Source organism: Urocitellus parryii, chromosome 11 (genome assembly GCF_045843805.1).
Source record: "Urocitellus parryii isolate mUroPar1 chromosome 11, mUroPar1.hap1, whole genome shotgun sequence".
NCBI classification, from domain to species: Eukaryota; Metazoa; Chordata; class Mammalia; order Rodentia; family Sciuridae; genus Urocitellus; species Urocitellus parryii.
In genome coordinates this window covers 19768050-19786177 of record NC_135541.1, presented here as the reverse complement: position 1 = coordinate 19786177, position 18128 = coordinate 19768050, and the positions used below count along the sequence as shown (strand labels likewise).

General features: G+C 51.0%; 2 protein-coding genes across 3 annotated transcripts in view; one reads left to right on the top strand and one right to left on the bottom strand.

Annotated features, from left to right (window-relative positions):
* The first annotated feature begins 7879 nt into the window (after positions 1–7879).
* Positions 7880–10017, top strand: Marcksl1 (MARCKS like 1). The gene is made up of 2 exons (XM_026406843.2): positions 7880–7966; positions 8793–10017. Exons 1-2 carry the CDS (start codon positions 7880–7882, stop codon positions 9309–9311), a joined length of 606 nt encoding a protein of 201 aa, XP_026262628.1. The 3' UTR covers positions 9312–10017.
* Positions 10018–10282: 265 nt separating this feature from the next.
* Hdac1 (histone deacetylase 1) overlaps positions 10283–18128 on the bottom strand; it is a 30045-nt gene continuing 22199 nt past the window's right edge. Inside the window, exons 5-14 of one of the 2 annotated variants that reach the window (XM_026406844.2) lie at positions 16428–16566; positions 15832–15973; positions 14711–14803; positions 13088–13196; positions 12866–13006; positions 12271–12379; positions 12046–12176; positions 11622–11774; positions 11106–11154; positions 10283–10841 (exon numbers count right to left, since the gene is read on the bottom strand). In XM_026406844.2, the coding sequence (XP_026262629.1) occupies positions 10814–10841; positions 11106–11154; positions 11622–11774; positions 12046–12176; positions 12271–12379; positions 12866–13006; positions 13088–13196; positions 14711–14803; positions 15832–15973; positions 16428–16566 (1094 nt within the window). In that variant the 3' untranslated portion in view covers positions 10283–10813. Of the gene's footprint in view, positions 10842–11105; positions 11155–11621; positions 11775–12045; positions 12177–12270; positions 12380–12865; positions 13007–13087; positions 13197–14710; positions 14804–15831; positions 15974–16427; positions 16567–18128 lie in introns of those variants that run through there. The other variant, XM_077803747.1, reaches the window with a different exon arrangement.

The window sequence follows — 18128 nt, the reverse complement described above, 5'->3', positions numbered from 1 at the left end:
GATACACATGGGGGGAGGCAGAGATCTTTTTTTCTCTGTCCAACGCAAATTTCTCTCTAGATGCAGAGATCTAAATGACATCCCAAAGGCACCTTAAGTCACCCTGACCCAAACAAACCACTCTTTCCACATGTAAACCCTCTGATCTTGGTCTAGGCTTCCTGTGTGGGGTTCCTCACTCCTCAACCCAGTCACCCACGACTGACACTTAGTACCATCTTCAGCCTTTCTTCCTCCTCATCCTAACCTCCTTTCCCACATCCTGTCCTTCTGCCCCTGAACATCTCCTTATCTCTCTCCACCTTCCCCCACCTTTTGGTGCCATTTAAGAAGGTAAATCACTCATTTCCTTTGCAAACCATTTCTTCCTTCAGCCTTGAAGACACCCCTGCTTCTTATTCATTCCCTCTTTATTGGCCACTACCAAATCTCCCTGCAGACTCCCCTCCAAGAGTATGAATATTGGGGAGTCCTAGTTCTGTCTTCTTGAGCCAAGTATTTTTCTCTAGTGGGACCTCATGGCTTCAAGCATGTTACTTCAAGAAGGGGCCTCTCCTCTGAAAAAAATAGGCTTCCCTGTACATTAACTGCTAGTCTGCCATCTCCATGGGTCTCCTAGGCATCTCCACCTTGAATTCCAAGGGCACACTCCTAAGCCCAGCACAGAGAGCAGCGGGAACAGGGATCTCAAACATTGCTAATATTGGCTGCTGTCCCTATTGCCCTTCCTGCAGGCCACATCATCTCTAGCCTGCAACAAGCCTGTCTTGTTTCCTGCTGCACAGTAGGGAAGGAGGATAATCAGGTAGAGGGGACTCTGCGTGCACAAAGCAGAAAAAGCAGGAAGGAGAGCAAGGTGTGAGTGGCTGGGGTCCCAGATCATGTGACAGGGCTGGGTAGTGAAGACTTTAGTGCAAGGTGCAGGATTGGTCCTGAGAGCAGGAGGGAATAGACAAAAACCAAGAGGAGTATGTTGGATTTCACATTTCTTTATCCCCTTCATTCATTCCTTCACTCATTTACTCCATTTATCAACAAATATTGGCAGAGAGTGTTGCTGAGTGGTAGAGCACATGAGGTTCTGGTTTTGATACCCAGAGAGAGAGAGAGAGAGAGAGAGAGAGAAATTTATTGAGAGCCTTCTATTGGACAGTGACTCTGAGATAGTGGAGAACAGCTAGAGAGGCAGGAGTAGTGGCAGAGAGACCAGTGAAAAATGATACAGTTCAGCCTGGGTGAAAGAAGGGTCTTGCTTAGGGCATTGCTCCTGGAGGTGGAGATGGGGCAAATAACAAGCTGAGATGGCAGCGTAGTAGATCAACCCTGATTCCTGGCTTGGGAAACAGTGGGAAGTGCTGGTGGGAGGCCTGTACCCAGAGGCAGGGAATGTGCTTTAGGGAATCTAGAAATGGTCTCAGGAGTGGTTTGATATGAGTAAATGGCAAGTAAATGGCTTCTAGTCTAAGAGAATGGCATGTTCAAAGGCCTTGAAGTTGAAGGAAGCCCAGTTCTGAGGAACTGAAAGGCCAGTAGTTCCGTGGGACAAGAAGAAATGAGGGGGATGGGACTGGGAGCTTGATCTTCAGTCTGAGGAGCAAACTGGGAATGGGTCACCAGGAATGTGAGGCCTCCCTTCACAGAAGGTGGGAAGGAGAATTTAAGAAGGGCTTGGAAGGGACACAGATGAAGTGTGTCTTGTGGGGAAGCACTGAAGCATGTCTCTCTGGGAAAAGTCACTAAAAAGAACGCCCAGCCGGATACTTTGGGGTTATAAGAGGAGAAGGAGAGCGTCTTTCTTCAGGGTTCTGGGGAAGAGACATATTTCTTTAGCATTTAAGGAATTAATTGAGGCCAAATAAATCCCACCCCACCCCCCGAACAATTCAGCATCCTTTGAACAGCCTGATCAGTCCCTCTACCACCTAGCCTAGAAAGAAGGTGCTGGAAGAGTCACAGGGCTGTCTCAGGCTGTCCAGGTCCCCACCTTCTCACTCTGGATCACACAAGAAAGAGAAGGGAAGGCAGTCGTCCTCTGGCTCAGAATTTCCTACAGTGGCACCCAGGAACATTACTTAATGCCTCTGGGCTGGGTTTTAGGGCTTACTTTGATCATGTTAACCCCTTTATCTCACAATAATCCTACAGAATTGGTCCTGTGGTCATTTTATATTGAGGGGATTGAGGGTTGGAAAGGACCCAAGACCACACAGTGAAGGAGCAACCAGAAGTGACCCAAGTGACTCCCAGGGTGCTCACTCTACAGAGTGGTTAGAGCGAGGCTTAAGGGGAAGGGCTTTTCCAGGGTCTCTGGAGGTAGGAGAATGTGGTCCAAATTATCTGGGCAAGAGGCTGAATGGGAAAGTGAGGGGATGAGGCTGGAGCTCATGGGGGAAGGAGTGGGATTGGAGCCTGAACTGGGGGGAAGTTTCAGTTTCCTTTCCTTTTTTTTTTTTTTTTTTTGGTATCGAGGATTGAACTCAGGGGCACTCAACCCCTAATCCACATCCCCAGCCCTTTTTTGTATTTTATTTAGAGACAAGGTCTCACTGAGTTGCTTAGCACCTCGATGTTGCTGAGGCTGGCTTTGAACTCAGGATCCTCCTATCTCAGCCTCCCAAACCATTGGGATTACAGACTGGTGCCACTGTGCCCAGCTCAGTTTCCTTTTTGAAGAGACGTCCCCTAAGATGGGGATTTTGGTTGGAAAGTTGTAAGCAATACACATTTTACTGGTTTGGCCATTCCTTTCTCAAAGACACCCATGATCTGAAAAGAAACTAAAAGTCAGGAAGAGGTGAGGAATGAGTCAGGAAAGTCTCATTGTGGCCCAGATAAACTGGGTTGAATTTCTGTTTACCTCATCAGGCCTTGGGTAGGTAAGCAGGTGAGCTGGGAGCACATGCCTTTTGGCTAATGGGAAAGCTGCACCCCAGAGACAGCTCTCTTGGGTAGTGACTGGGTACCACTGGTTTATGCAGCCCCCACCAACATCCTCCCCTCCACACACATCTCTCTCCCTCTTCAGGGGAAGGAAGAGGAAAGAGAGAAACCAAAGTTCTGGGAGGCCTTAAATTCTGAAAGGGGATTTTCAGAATTCCTGTCCTTGTGATTTGGTGACTGGATAGTGTGTCCCAGTGAAGGACCCTTGAGGAGGCCCAAGGACCATACCAGGGTTCAAGGCCTATAATTAGCAGGTGGGCTGTGGACAACCAAGCCAGAGTCAAGGGAGCCCGGGCCCATGGGGAGCAGCCCTGGTTCTGGGAGTTGTGCCCTGGAGGCCTGGCCCTGTGCCTTGCCCACCACCACCACTGTTCTTCTCAACCTGAAGCACCTCTAGTTGCCTCCAGCCGAGCTGAATACTTAGAGCTCCTAAAAACCACTTTTCTCCAGTCCTGCCCTCCTCCTTTTATCTTTCTTTTTTTTGGTACCAGGGATTGAACCCAGAGGTGCTTAACCACTGAGCTACATCCTAGACCTTTCTTATATTTTATTAGAGACTCAACTCACTGAGTTGCTTAGGGCCTCGTTAAGTTGCTGAGGCTGGGTTTGAACTTAAGTTCTCTTGCCACAGACTCCCAAATCACATGCACCAATGGGCCCAGCTTTATCCTTTTATCTCGCTCACATCAACATCCGCCTCATCAAGATTTGGTTTCCTCCTATGAATGGGAACCATGATGGTGCACATCTCATGGGTCCTGAGGTCATGTATGGAGAGCTGTCAGTACATGGCTGTGCATACAGCAAGCGCATCACCAGTGCCAACAGTCATGACCATATTACTGTTGGTTTTTCCTGCCTTTCTACAAATCTCCCCAATGCTTGGGAATCCCCATGATTCTCTACTCCAGGGTTCTTCCTATTCCAATCTATGACTCCTCCTGGGTCCTTTCCTGCTGCCTGCCTCACCCATGCAGAGCTCCCGCTGCATAGATACTTCCTGGGTGACCTCATCCAGCTCTTGGCTACAGGTATCTCTTACTGGCAGTGATCAGAGGCCAGATTTCCTGGGATCAGTACTGATTTAAAACCTCTGCCTGGGCTGGAGATGTAGCTCAATGGTAGAGTGCTTGCCTAGCATGCATAAGGCCACGGGTTCAGTCCCCAGCACCACAACCCAAACAAACAAAAACCCCTCTGGGTGTTGTCTCTGTAAGGACACCAACCAGACTTTGGGCACTGGCTTTTAGCTCAGGAAATGTGATTGGATATGTGTACTTAAGCCTAAAGACTTCAGGCTGCTTCCTCATGTCCTCCTGAATTTTCCTTGGGTCTCTTGAACTCAGCAAGTTGAGACTCAGCAACTCCCCCACCAAGTCTTTTTCCCACTGATGCCCTGTCCCAGTCAATGGGTCTGCTTCACCCAGTGACACCTAAAACAGAAAATCGGGTGGCCCAGCATCACTCCCCTGTCCCCATTGTTTCTGCACCCAGCCTGTCTCTGAATCCTAGGATCTCATCTTCCAAACTTTGGCCCAGACTTGGCCCTTCCTCCCCCCACACCTGCACACAGACTTCATTGCTCCTGCATTGCCTCGCTCTAGGTTCTCCCTCCTTGGGCCTCTCCTCTGTCCCCTTAAGGCATTGCCTGTCTCTCCTACTAGATGGGAAATCCCTGAGGGCAAGGACCCGCATGACTCGCCACTTACCCTTTCTACACTTGAGCAGAAGGAGGGACTCCAGGAAGTCTTTGTGACTATGAATCAGGAGGCTCACTCTCTCACTGAACAGATGAGCAGACTGAAGCCCAAGGATGGGCTAACAGTCACATCAGGAGGAGGCCCACCTGGGCCAGAACTGAGGTCTCCAGGTCAAGCTGATGCCCCCAGGAGAGGATGGGGACTCTGGGGCTGGGAATTGGGCTTTGCCAAGCCACATCCTTTAGGGCCTCCAGCAGGACCTCCCATACTCTGATGTCTCTTCCTGAGGCTGTATATATGCGGGGCCAGGATCTGAGCCCTTACCCGAGAACTGGAACAGATAGGGAATGTGTGTCTATGGGGTGTCTGGTCCCTGTAGCTCCCCTTCCCCCTCCATCCCAGGCATCCTGTTCTTCGTATTCCTCCTTTCCCTGTCACTCCATCCTGGCAAAGGCTCACCTCTCAAAGGTTTTGACCACCACAGCCTCAGTGACCCAGTGAGGCACACCTAAGCCCTTTGGGAACACTCACACAGTCACTCCTCTACCCCCACACTCACACTCATAGTCACACACCCAATCACAGACACAGTCACCAACACACAGTCTCAAGGAAAGAGGTACACACCCAGAAAGTCTCAGAGAGTCAGCAGGTATCACCAAAGTTCTCCCTCCCCCTCGAATACACAGAGCCAAAGAAAGATGCAGACTTGAACAACCACAAATATACACACCTGGTCTCTCTCTCTCTCTCTCTCTCACACACACACACACACACACACACAGTCACAAAGTCTCAACACAGACACAGAGTAATACATAGTCACACACAGAGAAAAACAGACACACATAGTTGCACACAGGCTTCCAGAGACACAGAACAATGGGCACATTGTCTGGGTTGGCAGCAGCTGGGAAGGAAGGAGCCGCAGTGTGGACGGGAAGAGGCTATAGGGCTGCTGTAGGACACCCACCCCCAAGCATACTAAGTCTCCTCCCTCTTCAAGAAGTTGGATTCTGCTGGGACCTGGATTTTCTACAGGATTGGGCTCCCAGGCACCTCCTCCCCAGCCCCCTGAATGTCTGGTGGGATGCAGTCCCCCCTCCACCATGGACCAGGCTCTCTAGCCACTCAAGATCTTTTAGCCCTGTTGCTCCACCCTGCTCCTGGAATCCTCTGAAAAATGTGCCTCTCACCTCTACCAGGCAGCACCTGGAGATCAGGAATCGTGGGATCCCATCTTAACCTCTGACCCCACCCAACCCCTCCAAGACTCACACATCCTTCATCTAAGCCCTGCCAGCCGGTGCGGGCAGCGCCTGGCAGCATTGTGGGTTCCCTATTGTGGTGAAGACAGAGAGCAGGTCACGATGTCCATCCCTGAATGGTAGCGGATGGAGGAGTCACTGTACTGTCAGTGAGCTGCAGTGGGGGTATGGGGCTTTATCCCCAAACTAGGTCTTCTTGCCTCCACTCTGACCAGGGAGATCCAGATTTCAACAGGAAATTCCTCCAAGGATTTTTAGCCTCCAGTCTCCATTTTTCCAGAGCCTTTCTCACCCTTCGCTACTGTGTGCCCTTGAGCATGTCAGTTTCCCATTCTGAACTTCAGTGTTCTGGTCTGTAAAAAGAGGGGCAGTGTTAAAGAAGCTGAGAGTATTCTACAATCTCAGAATTGGGGTGGGGATGAGGATACAGGAGTGAATGTGGAATGCTGAAGCCACCTCAGCTTTCCCAGCCCCTCTGCAGCCAGATCTGTGGGGAATTCCCAATTTCTCAGGCCCTGGGGTGTCTCCATACCTCACAGCCTCAGGCCTCCCAGGAGGTCTTACCAGTAAGAGGAAGGGAGGGACTGGCTGAGCTGTAGCTCCACTTTGCTTCCTCCAGCCCCCATCCCTTTCCTCCTGGGGACTGAGGGTAGGCCGCCAGACAGACACATCCTGGGCTAGCCAGGACTTTGGGGAAGGAGAAGTGAAGAGAACCAAGGTCTTCACCCACCTCCACCCTGCTCCTACCTCCAGGCTCCCCACTCTCAGGCAGGGTCAGTGGTTGGGCTGGGCAACCTGGGGGGCTGTCTCCAAAGGACTCTCAAAGGTGCTGAGGGACCTTTGGTGGCATCCCATCCCTTCCCTTCAAACTGGAGTGTTTAAGGTCTGTTGAGTCCCTCACTGGGGTTCTGTTGCCTGTATGAGGAGGGGAGCAAAGCAGGAAGTGGGGGACACCAAACTCAGGGCAGACGGGTTACATCAACGTCTCTGCGCCTCAGGCCCATCGGCCTCACATGGGGAGATGCCCGTTAAGATCACAGATCCCTCCACCCCACCCCCATCACACACACAGGAACTTTGTAGTGGGTTCAGGTCGAGGGCCAGAAAGAGGTGAATTTCTCTGTCCTGGCTGACGGACTGAGAGGAGGGACGATAGACTGATGGACAAGCCTCACAAGTCTGACTAGAGTGACCTCGCGTTAAGTCACACCTCCCCTCTCGCCCCCAGGCTGGTAGCGGCAAGCAGGTAGGGAAGTGGATGGGACCTTTGACAGGTCTCCAGACCTTCGTGGCGCCGGACCCAGCGCGGGGGGCCCCAAGGCTGCTATGATCATATTTTCTGGAGCATAACTCAGGACCAGCCGTCTGACGAGTCTGGGCATGTGAGCCCTTCGAAGAGTTCAAGGGGAGACTGACAAGGGCTGCAGGGCAGGACCAAGGAGATGGGGGCCACCCCACTGTGCGCGGACGCCCACCCTGAGAGGGAGGCGGTGAGAAGAGGAAAAGACTGCGCGCTTCTCTTTCCTCGAGGATGCCCTCTGCGTTCAGCTCGCTTAAGGACCGCTGCCTCTTCTTCCCACGATCGTCCCTACCTGCTCCTGGTAGTCGGGAGGGACTGGGGGAGACCGGACCGCCAGCGTCGCCCACTGCGCAAGTGGGGCCCGCGACCGACCCCGCCTCCGCCCCTCGATTGGGTGCTCATTTAAATGTCCGGCCCCGCCCCGAGCTCTGGGCGCATATATATAGGCGGCTCGGCGGGCGGCGGGCGGCATTCTGGCGCGGAGCGCGGCGGCGGCGGGCGCAGCTAGCGGGTCGGCCGCGGAGCGGGGGTGCAGCTCGCTTTCCCCCCGATACCCCTCCCCCCCAGGCGCCAGCCCCACCCCTCCGCCCGCCGGGCCGACCCCGCCGGACTATCCCCTGCGGCGCGAGCCCGGGGCGGCTCCGGGCGCCCCCCAGCAGACCCCCCCCACTATGGGCAGCCAGAGCTCCAAGGCTCCCCGGGGCGACGTGACCGCCGAGGAGGCAGCAGGCGCTTCCCCCGCAAAGGCCAACGGACAGGTGGGTGCGCTCTGCACGGCCGGCCCCAGCCCCCTCCTCTCGCGCCTCGCCCCCTTTAGGGCCCTGGGCCGGGGCCGCGCGCTTTGTCCGGCCCGGGACACGCGGCGCCCCCTCCCCCGCCCGGTCCCTTTGTTCTCGGCGCCGCAGCCCCCGCGGGCGTAGCAAGGGGAGGGGCGGGGAGGGGGCGCCGGCCGGGCCCCGCCGCCTTCTTTGTTCGCGGTCCGGGCCCCCGGCGCTGTCCCCCGGCCGCCCCGAGTGCCGCGCGGGGAACAAAGGCGCTGCTGGGCCGCGCCAAGGGGGCGCCCAGGGGCTGCGGGGCGGGTGCCTGGAGGGGAGGGCATGCACCCGCACACACGACCTCGGTGGCCCGCGGTCTTTTTTGAAGGGGGGAGCCGAGAGGTGGGGAGAGCCTGGGGTGGGTGGGGGCCGTTTACACAAAGCAGGAGGCTGGGAAAATAGGCCGTCCAGGTGTAGAGAGGCAGCGCCCCGGGGCGGCTTCCCGCCCAATATCGCCTGGCGGGCTCACCCCTTGGCCCGGGATCCGCGGCCCGCAGCGGTTCCGTGCGGAATGGAGAGCGCGCCCCGGGGGAGGGGGGTGGGGGCCCCGGTGCCCAGCGCCTCCTGCCGGTGGTGGCCTCCGCGGCTGTCCCAGCGCGCCTGCGAGAGACGATGTTTGACGGGATTCCGAGTGTGGGGTGAGGCTGAAGCCAGACATGGGTCGCAGTGGATCCGAGTGGTGGACCCCGTTACCTGGAAAGATCCAGAAGCGGGTTGGGGGAGGGGGAGAATAACCCCGGCCCTCATTGCTGTCTCCTCTGCCCTGCAGGAGAATGGCCACGTGAAAAGCAATGGAGACTTATCCCCCAAGGGTGAAGGGGAGTCGCCCCCCGTGAACGGAACAGATGAGGCAGCTGGGGCCACTGGTGATGCCATCGAGCCAGCACCCCCTGGCCAGGGCGCTGAGGCCAAGGGGGAAACCGCTCCCAAGGAGACCCCTAAGAAGAAGAAGAAATTCTCTTTCAAGAAGCCTTTTAAATTGAGTGGCCTGTCCTTCAAGAGAAATCGGAAGGAGGGTGGGGGTGATTCTTCTGCCTCCTCACCCACAGAGGAAGAGCAGGAGCAGGGGGAGATCGGTGCCTGCAGCGAGGAGGGCACTGCCCAGGAAGGGAAGGCTGCTGCCACCCCCGAGAGCCAGGAGCCCCAGGCCAAAGGGGCAGAGGCCAGTGCTGCCTCCTCCAAGGGAGGAGACACAGAAGAAGAGGCAGGGCCCCAGGCTGCAGAGCCGTCCACTCCCTTGGGGTCAGAAAGTGGCCCTGCATCAGCCAGCGTTGAGCAGAATGAGTAGCTGGGTGGGGACAGGTGGGTGATCTCTAAGCTGCAAAAACTGTGCTGTCCTTGTGAGGTCACTGCCTGGACCTGGTGCCCTGGCTGCCTTCCTGTGCCCAGAAAGGAAGGGGCTTGTTGCCCCCTCCCAGCCACGTTCCCTTTTCTCCTTTCCCTCCTGTGGATTCTCCCATCAGCCATCTGGTTTTTCTCTTAAGGCCAGTTGAAGATGGTCCCTTACAATTTCCCAAGTTAGGTTAGTGATGTGAAATGCTCCTGTTCCTGACCCTACCTCCTTCCCTGTCCCCAGCCCTGCAGAAGGCAATTGCTGGTTTTCTCTCCCAGTTCTTTTCCAAGTAGGTTTTGTTTATCCCACTCCCCAATCCCTGAGCCAGAAGTGGGGTGCTTGTACTCCCAAACCCTGAGTGTCCAGCCTTTCCCCTGTTGAGTTTTTAGTCTTTTGTGCTGTGCCTAGTGGCACCTGGGCTGGGGAGGACACTGCCCCTGTCTAGGTTTTTATAAATGTCTTACTCAAGTTCAAACCTCCAGCTTGTGAATCAACTGTGTCTCTTTTTTGACTTGGTAAGCAAGTATTAGGCTTTGGGGTGGGAGGGAGGTCTGTAATGTGAAACAACTTCTTGTTGTCTTTTTTTCTCCCATTGTTGTAAATAACTTTTAATGGCCAAACCCCAGATTTGTACTTTTTTTTTTCTAATTGCTAAAACCATTCTCTTCCACCTGGTTTTACTGTAACATTTGGAAAAGGAATAAATGTCATCCCTTTAGTGGTGCTTTAATGAGTGGTCTTCTGGGGATAAGGTGAGGAAATTGGTTGATAACTTAAGGAAAGCATTTTGAAAAGACAGGTAAGTTCGGGTTTTTTTGTGGACCAGGTATCCAGAAGGCACACCAATGAATAGGAAGAACTGAAATCAACCCAGGGACAATGCCAGGAAACAAAAGCTCAGGAGGGTATAGAAATGTACCATTTTATTACAAAGTCTCACAAAAATGAAAATAGTATCTTAGAAAGGAAGCTAGACTACCAACCTTCACCTGTGGAGCTGGGGGGAAGACAGGGCAGTGTGAGTTTCTTGGCTCTATTGAGGCCAGTGGGAAGGTAAGAAAACAACCAATGGCTGATGTTAGGAGTCTGAAAAGTACAGGGGGTCCCTGAAGACCCACCCATCCCTTCTAGAACAGTTGGTAAGGGCACCTTTCCAAAGCTACCAAACAGACCCTTGTCATTTTAGGATTTTTCTTATGGTTACATCCTTTCCACCCAGATCTGCACTGTAGATGGTTCAAAAGACTTAAAGAGGGATGGGGAACAAGGCAACTACTGGAAGTTTCCTCCACACAGCTGCCTTGGGATCAGGGCCCTGGTTCCTATCTAGTCCCTGGGGACATTTATATTTTATATATTTTATATAAATACACAGAGAAATAGAAAATATAAAAATCTGAGGGATTGGAGGAAAAAGGTGGGGAATTTGGCCAGAAGCCAAAGCTGGAGAAGTCTGCTCAGGCCAACTTGACCTCCTCTTTGACCCTGTGGAGAAAGCAGAGACTGGCATGAGATAAACCACCCTGAGACAAAAGTGTGGATACAATGCACTTCCACAGGACCCTGGCTGCCCAGGTGACTGCTGGGGGCTGGGACTTCCTAGCTCTGCCTAGAACTGCAGAGATAGACTGGTCCCTGAAAGAGGCCTTTGTAAGTGAGATCAGCTGTCCCTGTGCCTTCCCTCAGAGTGGTGGGACAAAGGGGCTGATGCTCCGATGCCAGGGAGATGGCTGACAGCTTCTTCCTCACCCTTTGGCTTCTGGCTTCTCCTCCTTGGATTTCTCCTCTTCTGTGACTTCTAGAATATAAGAGTGCAGAGATGGTTAAGGGTAGCCCCTCTGGAAAGTCCCAGGGGGTCTTCACTTGCCTAAAACCCCTTTCCCAATAGTACAGCTCATTGGACATAGAAAAGCCCATCCCAGGTCCTCCCAGTGAGCCCTGTTGAAAACAAACAGGTTGGACCGGTTTCCCAGCCTGCTAGAGTCAGAACCTAGTGGGCGGAGGCAGCCCCCTGGGAAACTGGGGTGAAGTGCTGAGAAAAGGGCTCGGGTGGTATGTGAAAGCCAGGCTCAGTCAGACAGTAGAGATGACGGAGTATTTCATTGTTTCAGGGTTCTGCCACTTCTGGGAGTCACTAAAAGGCCAAGGAGCTAAGTGGCCCCTAGGAGCTGGCAGGGCCTGAGTCATCTCCCTCCTCCTGGTGCCCTACATAGACTGATCCTCCTCCAGGGCTTAAGACCCAAGACTGGCCCAACCCAAACCCACCTTTCTTCTCCTCTGGGTCTTTCTCTTTTTCATCCTCTGTTTTGACTCTCTTGGCTTTTTTGAAGTTGGAAGAGTTTTTGCGGCCACCCTCTCCTTCCTCATCCGAGTCAGAGAATTCTTCCTCACAGGCAATTCGTTTGTCAGAGGAACAGACTTGGGAGACAGTGGATGGAAAGAATGGGTAAGAGAGCCAGGGGCAGTTTATCTCAGGATCTATGTCCAATACTCTCCTGTGTGTCCTCCAAGAGACTAGGGAAAGGGACCAAGAGAAGGAAAAGAGGGGACTCGGACTCCCTAACCTGAACCTAAAGGCACTTAAACTTGAAACAGGTGTCTCCACAGGCTGGTAGCCTGGGGGAAATGAGTGGAGGAAGTCAGCTTCCTACTGAATGGAAAGGTACAGAGCCCTGGGTTGGGGTCTTACTCGAGATTCGCTTGTCAGGGTCTTCTTCGTCCTCATCACCACTCTCCTCTGGGATGGCATCCTCGGGAATGGCCTGCATTTGGACCCCAGGTGCATGGGGCAGCATTCTCAGGTTCTCAAAGAGCCGCTGTCTATGACCAATGAGAGAAAGGGTGGCTGGGCTTTGGTTAGAGACAAACCAGAGCCTGGAATCCTCAATCAAAAGGCAGCCGGGGATATACTCACTTTATCTTCTCCAGGTACTCATTCGTGTTCTGGTTAGTCATGTTGGAAGGACTGATGTGAAGCTTGAAATCTGGTCCAAAATACTCGAAGTAGTCATTGTATGGAAGCTCTGGTTGGGGCAGGGAGAAGACAGTCAGAGACCTAGCTGCCACAGGACCCTGAGAAAATCATCTCGGTTTCTCTGGGTCTGTTCACCCATCTATAAAAGAGAGAAGATGCCTCTGAGGTAGGGTGAAACTTGGGTGCCGTAACACCATTCTCTAGTGTACATGCTGTGGCATATGTGTCACTAGGAGAGGAAGGCCCAAACCAGTGGTTTAGGACACTCATTATGAGCATTCCTTTAGCTCATAAACCTAGTTACCCTATTGAGTAGGGTATTCCAAAGCTGTAAATAATTACTGATAATTTCTGCCCACATCCAAAGCAGGAGGGTGATCATCAAAAAGGACTAGTGAGAAAAAACCCATGGCTATGGTCTTGTCATAAGAAGTGTCAGAGGAGAGGTTCTGTGACCAATGGGTATAAGCTTGTGAACCTGAGGGCACATGAGCACCAGCTCCTGCCTGGTACATCCTGGCCCTGGAACTAGTACCATTGGGGATCTCTGTGTCCAGAGCCACAGCTGTTTCGTATGTCCAGCACCGGGCCACATTACGAATGGTGTAACCACCTCCTCCCAGCATCAGCATAGGCAGGTTGAAGCTCTTGACAAATTCCACACACTTGGCATGCCCTTTGGAGGAAAAAGGGGTTCTGGGTTACCGGAGCACTCAGCAGGACCCTGCCCACCCATGCTTGTACTACCTGCTCTCACCTTTGATGGTCAGATTGAAGCAACCTAACCGATCCCCAGACAGGGAATCTGAGCCACATTGTAAGACCACCGCACTAGGCTGGAACATCTCCATTACTTTGGACATGACCTAAAAGGACACATCCTGGTCACCATCAACCTCAAGAAAAGCTATATGAGGTTCAGGGGTAGAAAGTGTGGGTAAAGCACTTTGTTTCTTATCACTCACTCATATCTTTCTACTGTCCCTCATGCTGTGGGGTAGAGAAATGGGAGTTTTCTATTTGAAAGGATCTCCAAGACACTTCTAGCTCTATTAACTGAACCTCGAATGGCCTCGCTGTCACCTCCCTAATCTTTATGTCATTGCCCAAGCTCTAGTGCCACTTCCTTTAGGAAGCTTCCCAACCATTAACTACATCCGCTTTACTCATTTGGTCCTACAGACTTTGAGCCTCATATGGCAAGGAGGCACTTTACTTTTGTCTATGTTGTTCTCACTAGAGTCTAATGTTACACAGGACTGAAACCATAACTCAGAAACTTCTGTCACCCTTACTACTAGTTAGGCACATAGTAGATTACTCCTTAGGCCACACTCAACAGTTTCCTGTTCCTTATAAATAAAAACTGGACTTCATTTGCATGGCACTCAAGGCTGCCTTTGAAATGCAGACTCCAACATCCATTTCCAACCCTCTGCCTACACATCTGTCTATAAGCTGCTCTATACTTGTACCTCTGTACTTGGGCAGGTGCTGTTCCTTCTACCAAATGCCATTTCTTCAGCCCCCACCTCCTTCTTTACATGGGCACCTCCTTGTTTTTCAAAGTCCAGCTCAAATGTCACCACCTCCCTGGAACTCATCCTTGACTACCTTCTTCCCAGCCCAGGCAGCAGTTTATCTCACTCCTCTGTTCATCCCTCAGAAACACAGGCACTAGGCCAGCCTGCCTGAGGACTCCTGCTGCAAGCCTGGCCCCAGAATCCTGGATGGGCTTTCCCAGACAAAGCCAGTCTGCAAGGTCTGGAGTAAGTCTCTTCTTCAAATATGCAGACATCAATGTAAAGCAACAAGAAACAAAAAATCGGGCTGGGGATGTGGCTCAAGCGGTAGTGCGCTCGCCTGGCATGCGTGCGGCGGGTTCGATCTTCAGCACCACATACAAAGATGTTGTGTCCGCCGAAAACAAAAAATAAATATTAAATATTTTTCTCTCTCTCTCTCTAAAAAAAAAAAATATTAAAAAAAAAGAAACAAAAAATCCAGGAAGCACAGCACCACCAAAAAAACCCCAATAATTTCCCAGGAGCTGATTCCACAGAAATGGAGATATAAAACAGCACTGACCACATGCTACTGGGTGAGTGCCCGCCTCCCTAACCACAGACTGTGAGGGCAAAGATCATGCCTTAGATGTTCTTATGGTCTTGTATCCAGCAGAGGTCCTGACCCACAGAAGGCATCAACAAATATTTGGATGATTTCTGTTGCCCTAACTGATCACACTACAATGGGTTGAAATACCTCTCACTTCCCAATTAGCTGTGGGAAGGGAAGCCTGAGATATGGTGGGGTGCTTTGCTACCCTTCCCCTAGACCAATCCCACCTGTACCCAAAGGGGAGGATTAAGTCACTTACCGGCTTGAAAATGGCCTCATAGGACTCGTCATCAATCCCATCTCGGAGTGGGTAGTTAACAGCATAATACTTGCCTTTGCCAGCCCCAATATCCTAATCAAGAGGGACATTAAAGGAACACTGAAAGATGAAGCTAGGAAGGAGTTCAGGATGGGGCTGAAAGGCTAAGGAAAAAGTTGACAGTTCTAGGAGAGTCAAGCTGGGCCATTAGGTGGCCAAGACAGAGCAGAGTACCTTGGGTAGTGTCCTTTCCTTCACTGGCAAGCCCAGCTCTCATCTCTGGACATACCACTGAGCCTGCACCAAGCCTGGGAGCTGATTATGGGGCCAGAGATTGAACATCCTACCCCACAGCAAAGAGTTCTGCCTTCAGATTGGGTTAGACTGGCTAGCTGTTGGATCATAGAAATAACACCCACCCCAAATAACCCTTTCTTTTCCAGTTTTACTGCACACTCCTCTACCCTTGTTCTCTCCTAGATCTCTAGGAAGGTATGCAAGGGTAAAGAGTGGAGAAAAGTTCTTTCAATTAATTTCAGAATAGTAAATGCTCACTTATCCTAATGCTTGCCATAGCATACTGAATTAGAGCCACTTTTTTACCCAAGGACTACTAGCACAGAAAGTGGCCGATCTCACTGTAGGCGAACAGAAGCAAATAGAACAGTTCTATGAAGGAGCTTCAGCAGGGACATGTCTATTAACTATTCCACATCAGATGCAAAGTTGCACATACTTTTCTGGGTTGAGTCATTCACTTTTAGCCAGATGATCAAAGGAGGAAGGTGATGTTAAAATGTTAAGAACCCTTGAGATGATCCATAAAAGTCCTAATTCCTAGCCTCAAACTTAAGCCTATGGCACAATAGAATAGTGTGATGCAACCCAGTGGCCACGAGGAAAGTACAGTGAGCCAGGAGACCCCAATCCTCCTCTGACCCCTTGTCTCATCATTCCCTTCCTTCAGAAAGGGAGGAAAAGTGACTGTGGCAGGCAGCCCAGATGGGAGTGCAGTGTTTTAAATGGCAGAAGAGGGGGGAATGGTTTTTAGTGGCACAGAAAAGGAGAGTTAGAGCTGGTAGCTGAGGGTGAGCTGGTTGGCCCCTAAAGGGAGTTCTCACCCGTAGGTCCCCAGTTCCTGGGAAGTACTCTCCATATTTATGAAAGGACACAGTCATGACCCGGTCTGTGGTATAGAAGGCCTCTTCCACGCCATCGCCATGGTGAATATCAATGTCAATATACAGCACCCTCTGGTGATACCTAGGATCAGAAGTGGGTCAGGGGTCTGGGGGCTCTTTGGGGATGGGACGCGCCAAGGGCGCCAGGTCCCAGCTTACCGGCCTGGCTGCCTCCCTCAGGTATCTCTAAGCACCAGAGACGTGGAAACTGGCTGAAGGAAGGTGGAAGAGCGGCCGGGTGTCTCCAGAGGCCTGACCAATCCGACCAAGTCCGATCTTCCTACTCTATAGCCAGGGTCAACTCCAGCCACACAGGGAAACTCTGGAGGCAGGATCTGAGCAGTGCCTGCCCCTGATCTTGCCGTGAGCTCAGATCAAATCAAGACCCCGTCAAGGAGAGGATGGCCAGAGACACTGAACACATCCTAGCCAGCACACCATAGGAAAAGCAAACTAGGGAGGCAAGCCCAAGGGGAGAGGGAAGTGGGAACCTGGCCTAAGGTGCTCCTCCAAGAGACAAGGCCAGGCAGGCATACTTTAGCAGTTCCAGGATGGCCAAGACGATATCATTGACGTAACAGAAGCCTGATGCCTCGGACTTCTTTGCATGGTGCAGGCCCCCAGCCCAATTCACAGCGATGTCCGTCTGCTGCTTATTAAGTTTCACGGCACTTGCTGAGTGTAAGAAGAGAGAACATAAGCTCATTACTAAGCTGCACTCCCCTTCCCCCAAGAAGCCCGAAGAACCCAGTGAGAGATAGGACTTGCCTATTCAACAGCTGTATTGTACAACTCACATGGTAGCTCCCTCTCTCCTACCATAATTTCAACAGGGAATAAACAGGAGACTGGCTATTCTTTTTTTTTTTTTTTCCTTTGGTACTGGAATTGAACCCAGAGGCACTTTACCCCTGAACCACACCCCCACACCCCCTCCAGACTTTTTTTTTTTTTAATTTGAGACAGCCAGGTGCAGTGGTGGACGCCTATAATCCCAGCAGGTTGGGAGGTTGAGGGAGGAGAATCATGAGTTCAAAGTTGGCCTCAGCAATTTAGTAAGACCCTAAGCAACTCAGCAAGACCCTGTCTCTAAGTAAAATACAAAAAAGGGTGGGGATATGGCTCAGTGGTTAAGAGCCTCTGAGTTCAATGCCTGGTACAAAAAAAAAAAAAAAAAAAAAGAGAGAGAATTTAACTAAGTTGCCAAGTCCGACCCCAAACTTCTGATTCTCCTGCCTCAGCTCCTGAGTCACTGGTATTATAGGATTGCACCAGTTTCCAGTGACACTGGCTACACTTTATAAACTATCTTCCAAACCAAGGATGGCAAATCATTAGTAGGCCTTAGAACTGATTTAGAGGGTCATGACTAGTGTGTGTATATATATTTTTGGTACTGGGATTGAACCCAGAGGTGCTTTATCACTGAGCCTCATCCCCAATCCCTTTTATTTTCTGAGACAGGGTCTCAAGTTCCTTAGGGCTTTGCTAAATTGTTGAGGGTAGCCTGAAACCTGTGATCCTATAATCTCTGGGATTATAGGCATGTGCCATGGCACCCAGCTCTAAATATTCTTAGAGTAGAATAAAAATATAACAGTAAGGGTAACAGTAACTGCTCTTCTGTGAAAACTTTGACATCAGAGTGAATGAATGAGTGTGTAAATGCACACACACTCATAACTATCCTGGACTGCATGTGTAAAGGTACTTCTTACTGTAGTTCATAGTAAAAAATTTTGGAAAAAATAGCAAAAATAGTGCTAGTCCAAAGTAGAAATAGATCCAAAATGAAGTGAGAAACACACACCCATGAGTATCTGTGGCAGTGTTGACTTTTGAGCAACAATAAAAGCATAGAACAATCCAAATAATCTAACAAGAAATGACAGAATATATCAAAGTAGTACATAATCATGCAGCCACTGTAGAATGCTACAGAAACAGAAATTTTAAAGATTTACCAAGTAAAATTACAGACATACAATAGTATATAGCAATATTTTTTTTGTAAAAAATTTTTGTAAAAATATTGATGTTATGTTCAGATATATTCACACAGGAAAAAAAGTATGGATAATAAACACCAAAATGAAAAGTGGTTATCCACAGACAGTGTGAATATGGGTCATTTTTTTTTTCTGTGCATATCTTTGTTTTCTGAGGTTATGTTAAGGAAGAGAGGTTGGAAACAATGATCATAGAAAAATAAAGTCATGTACTACATAACATTTGGC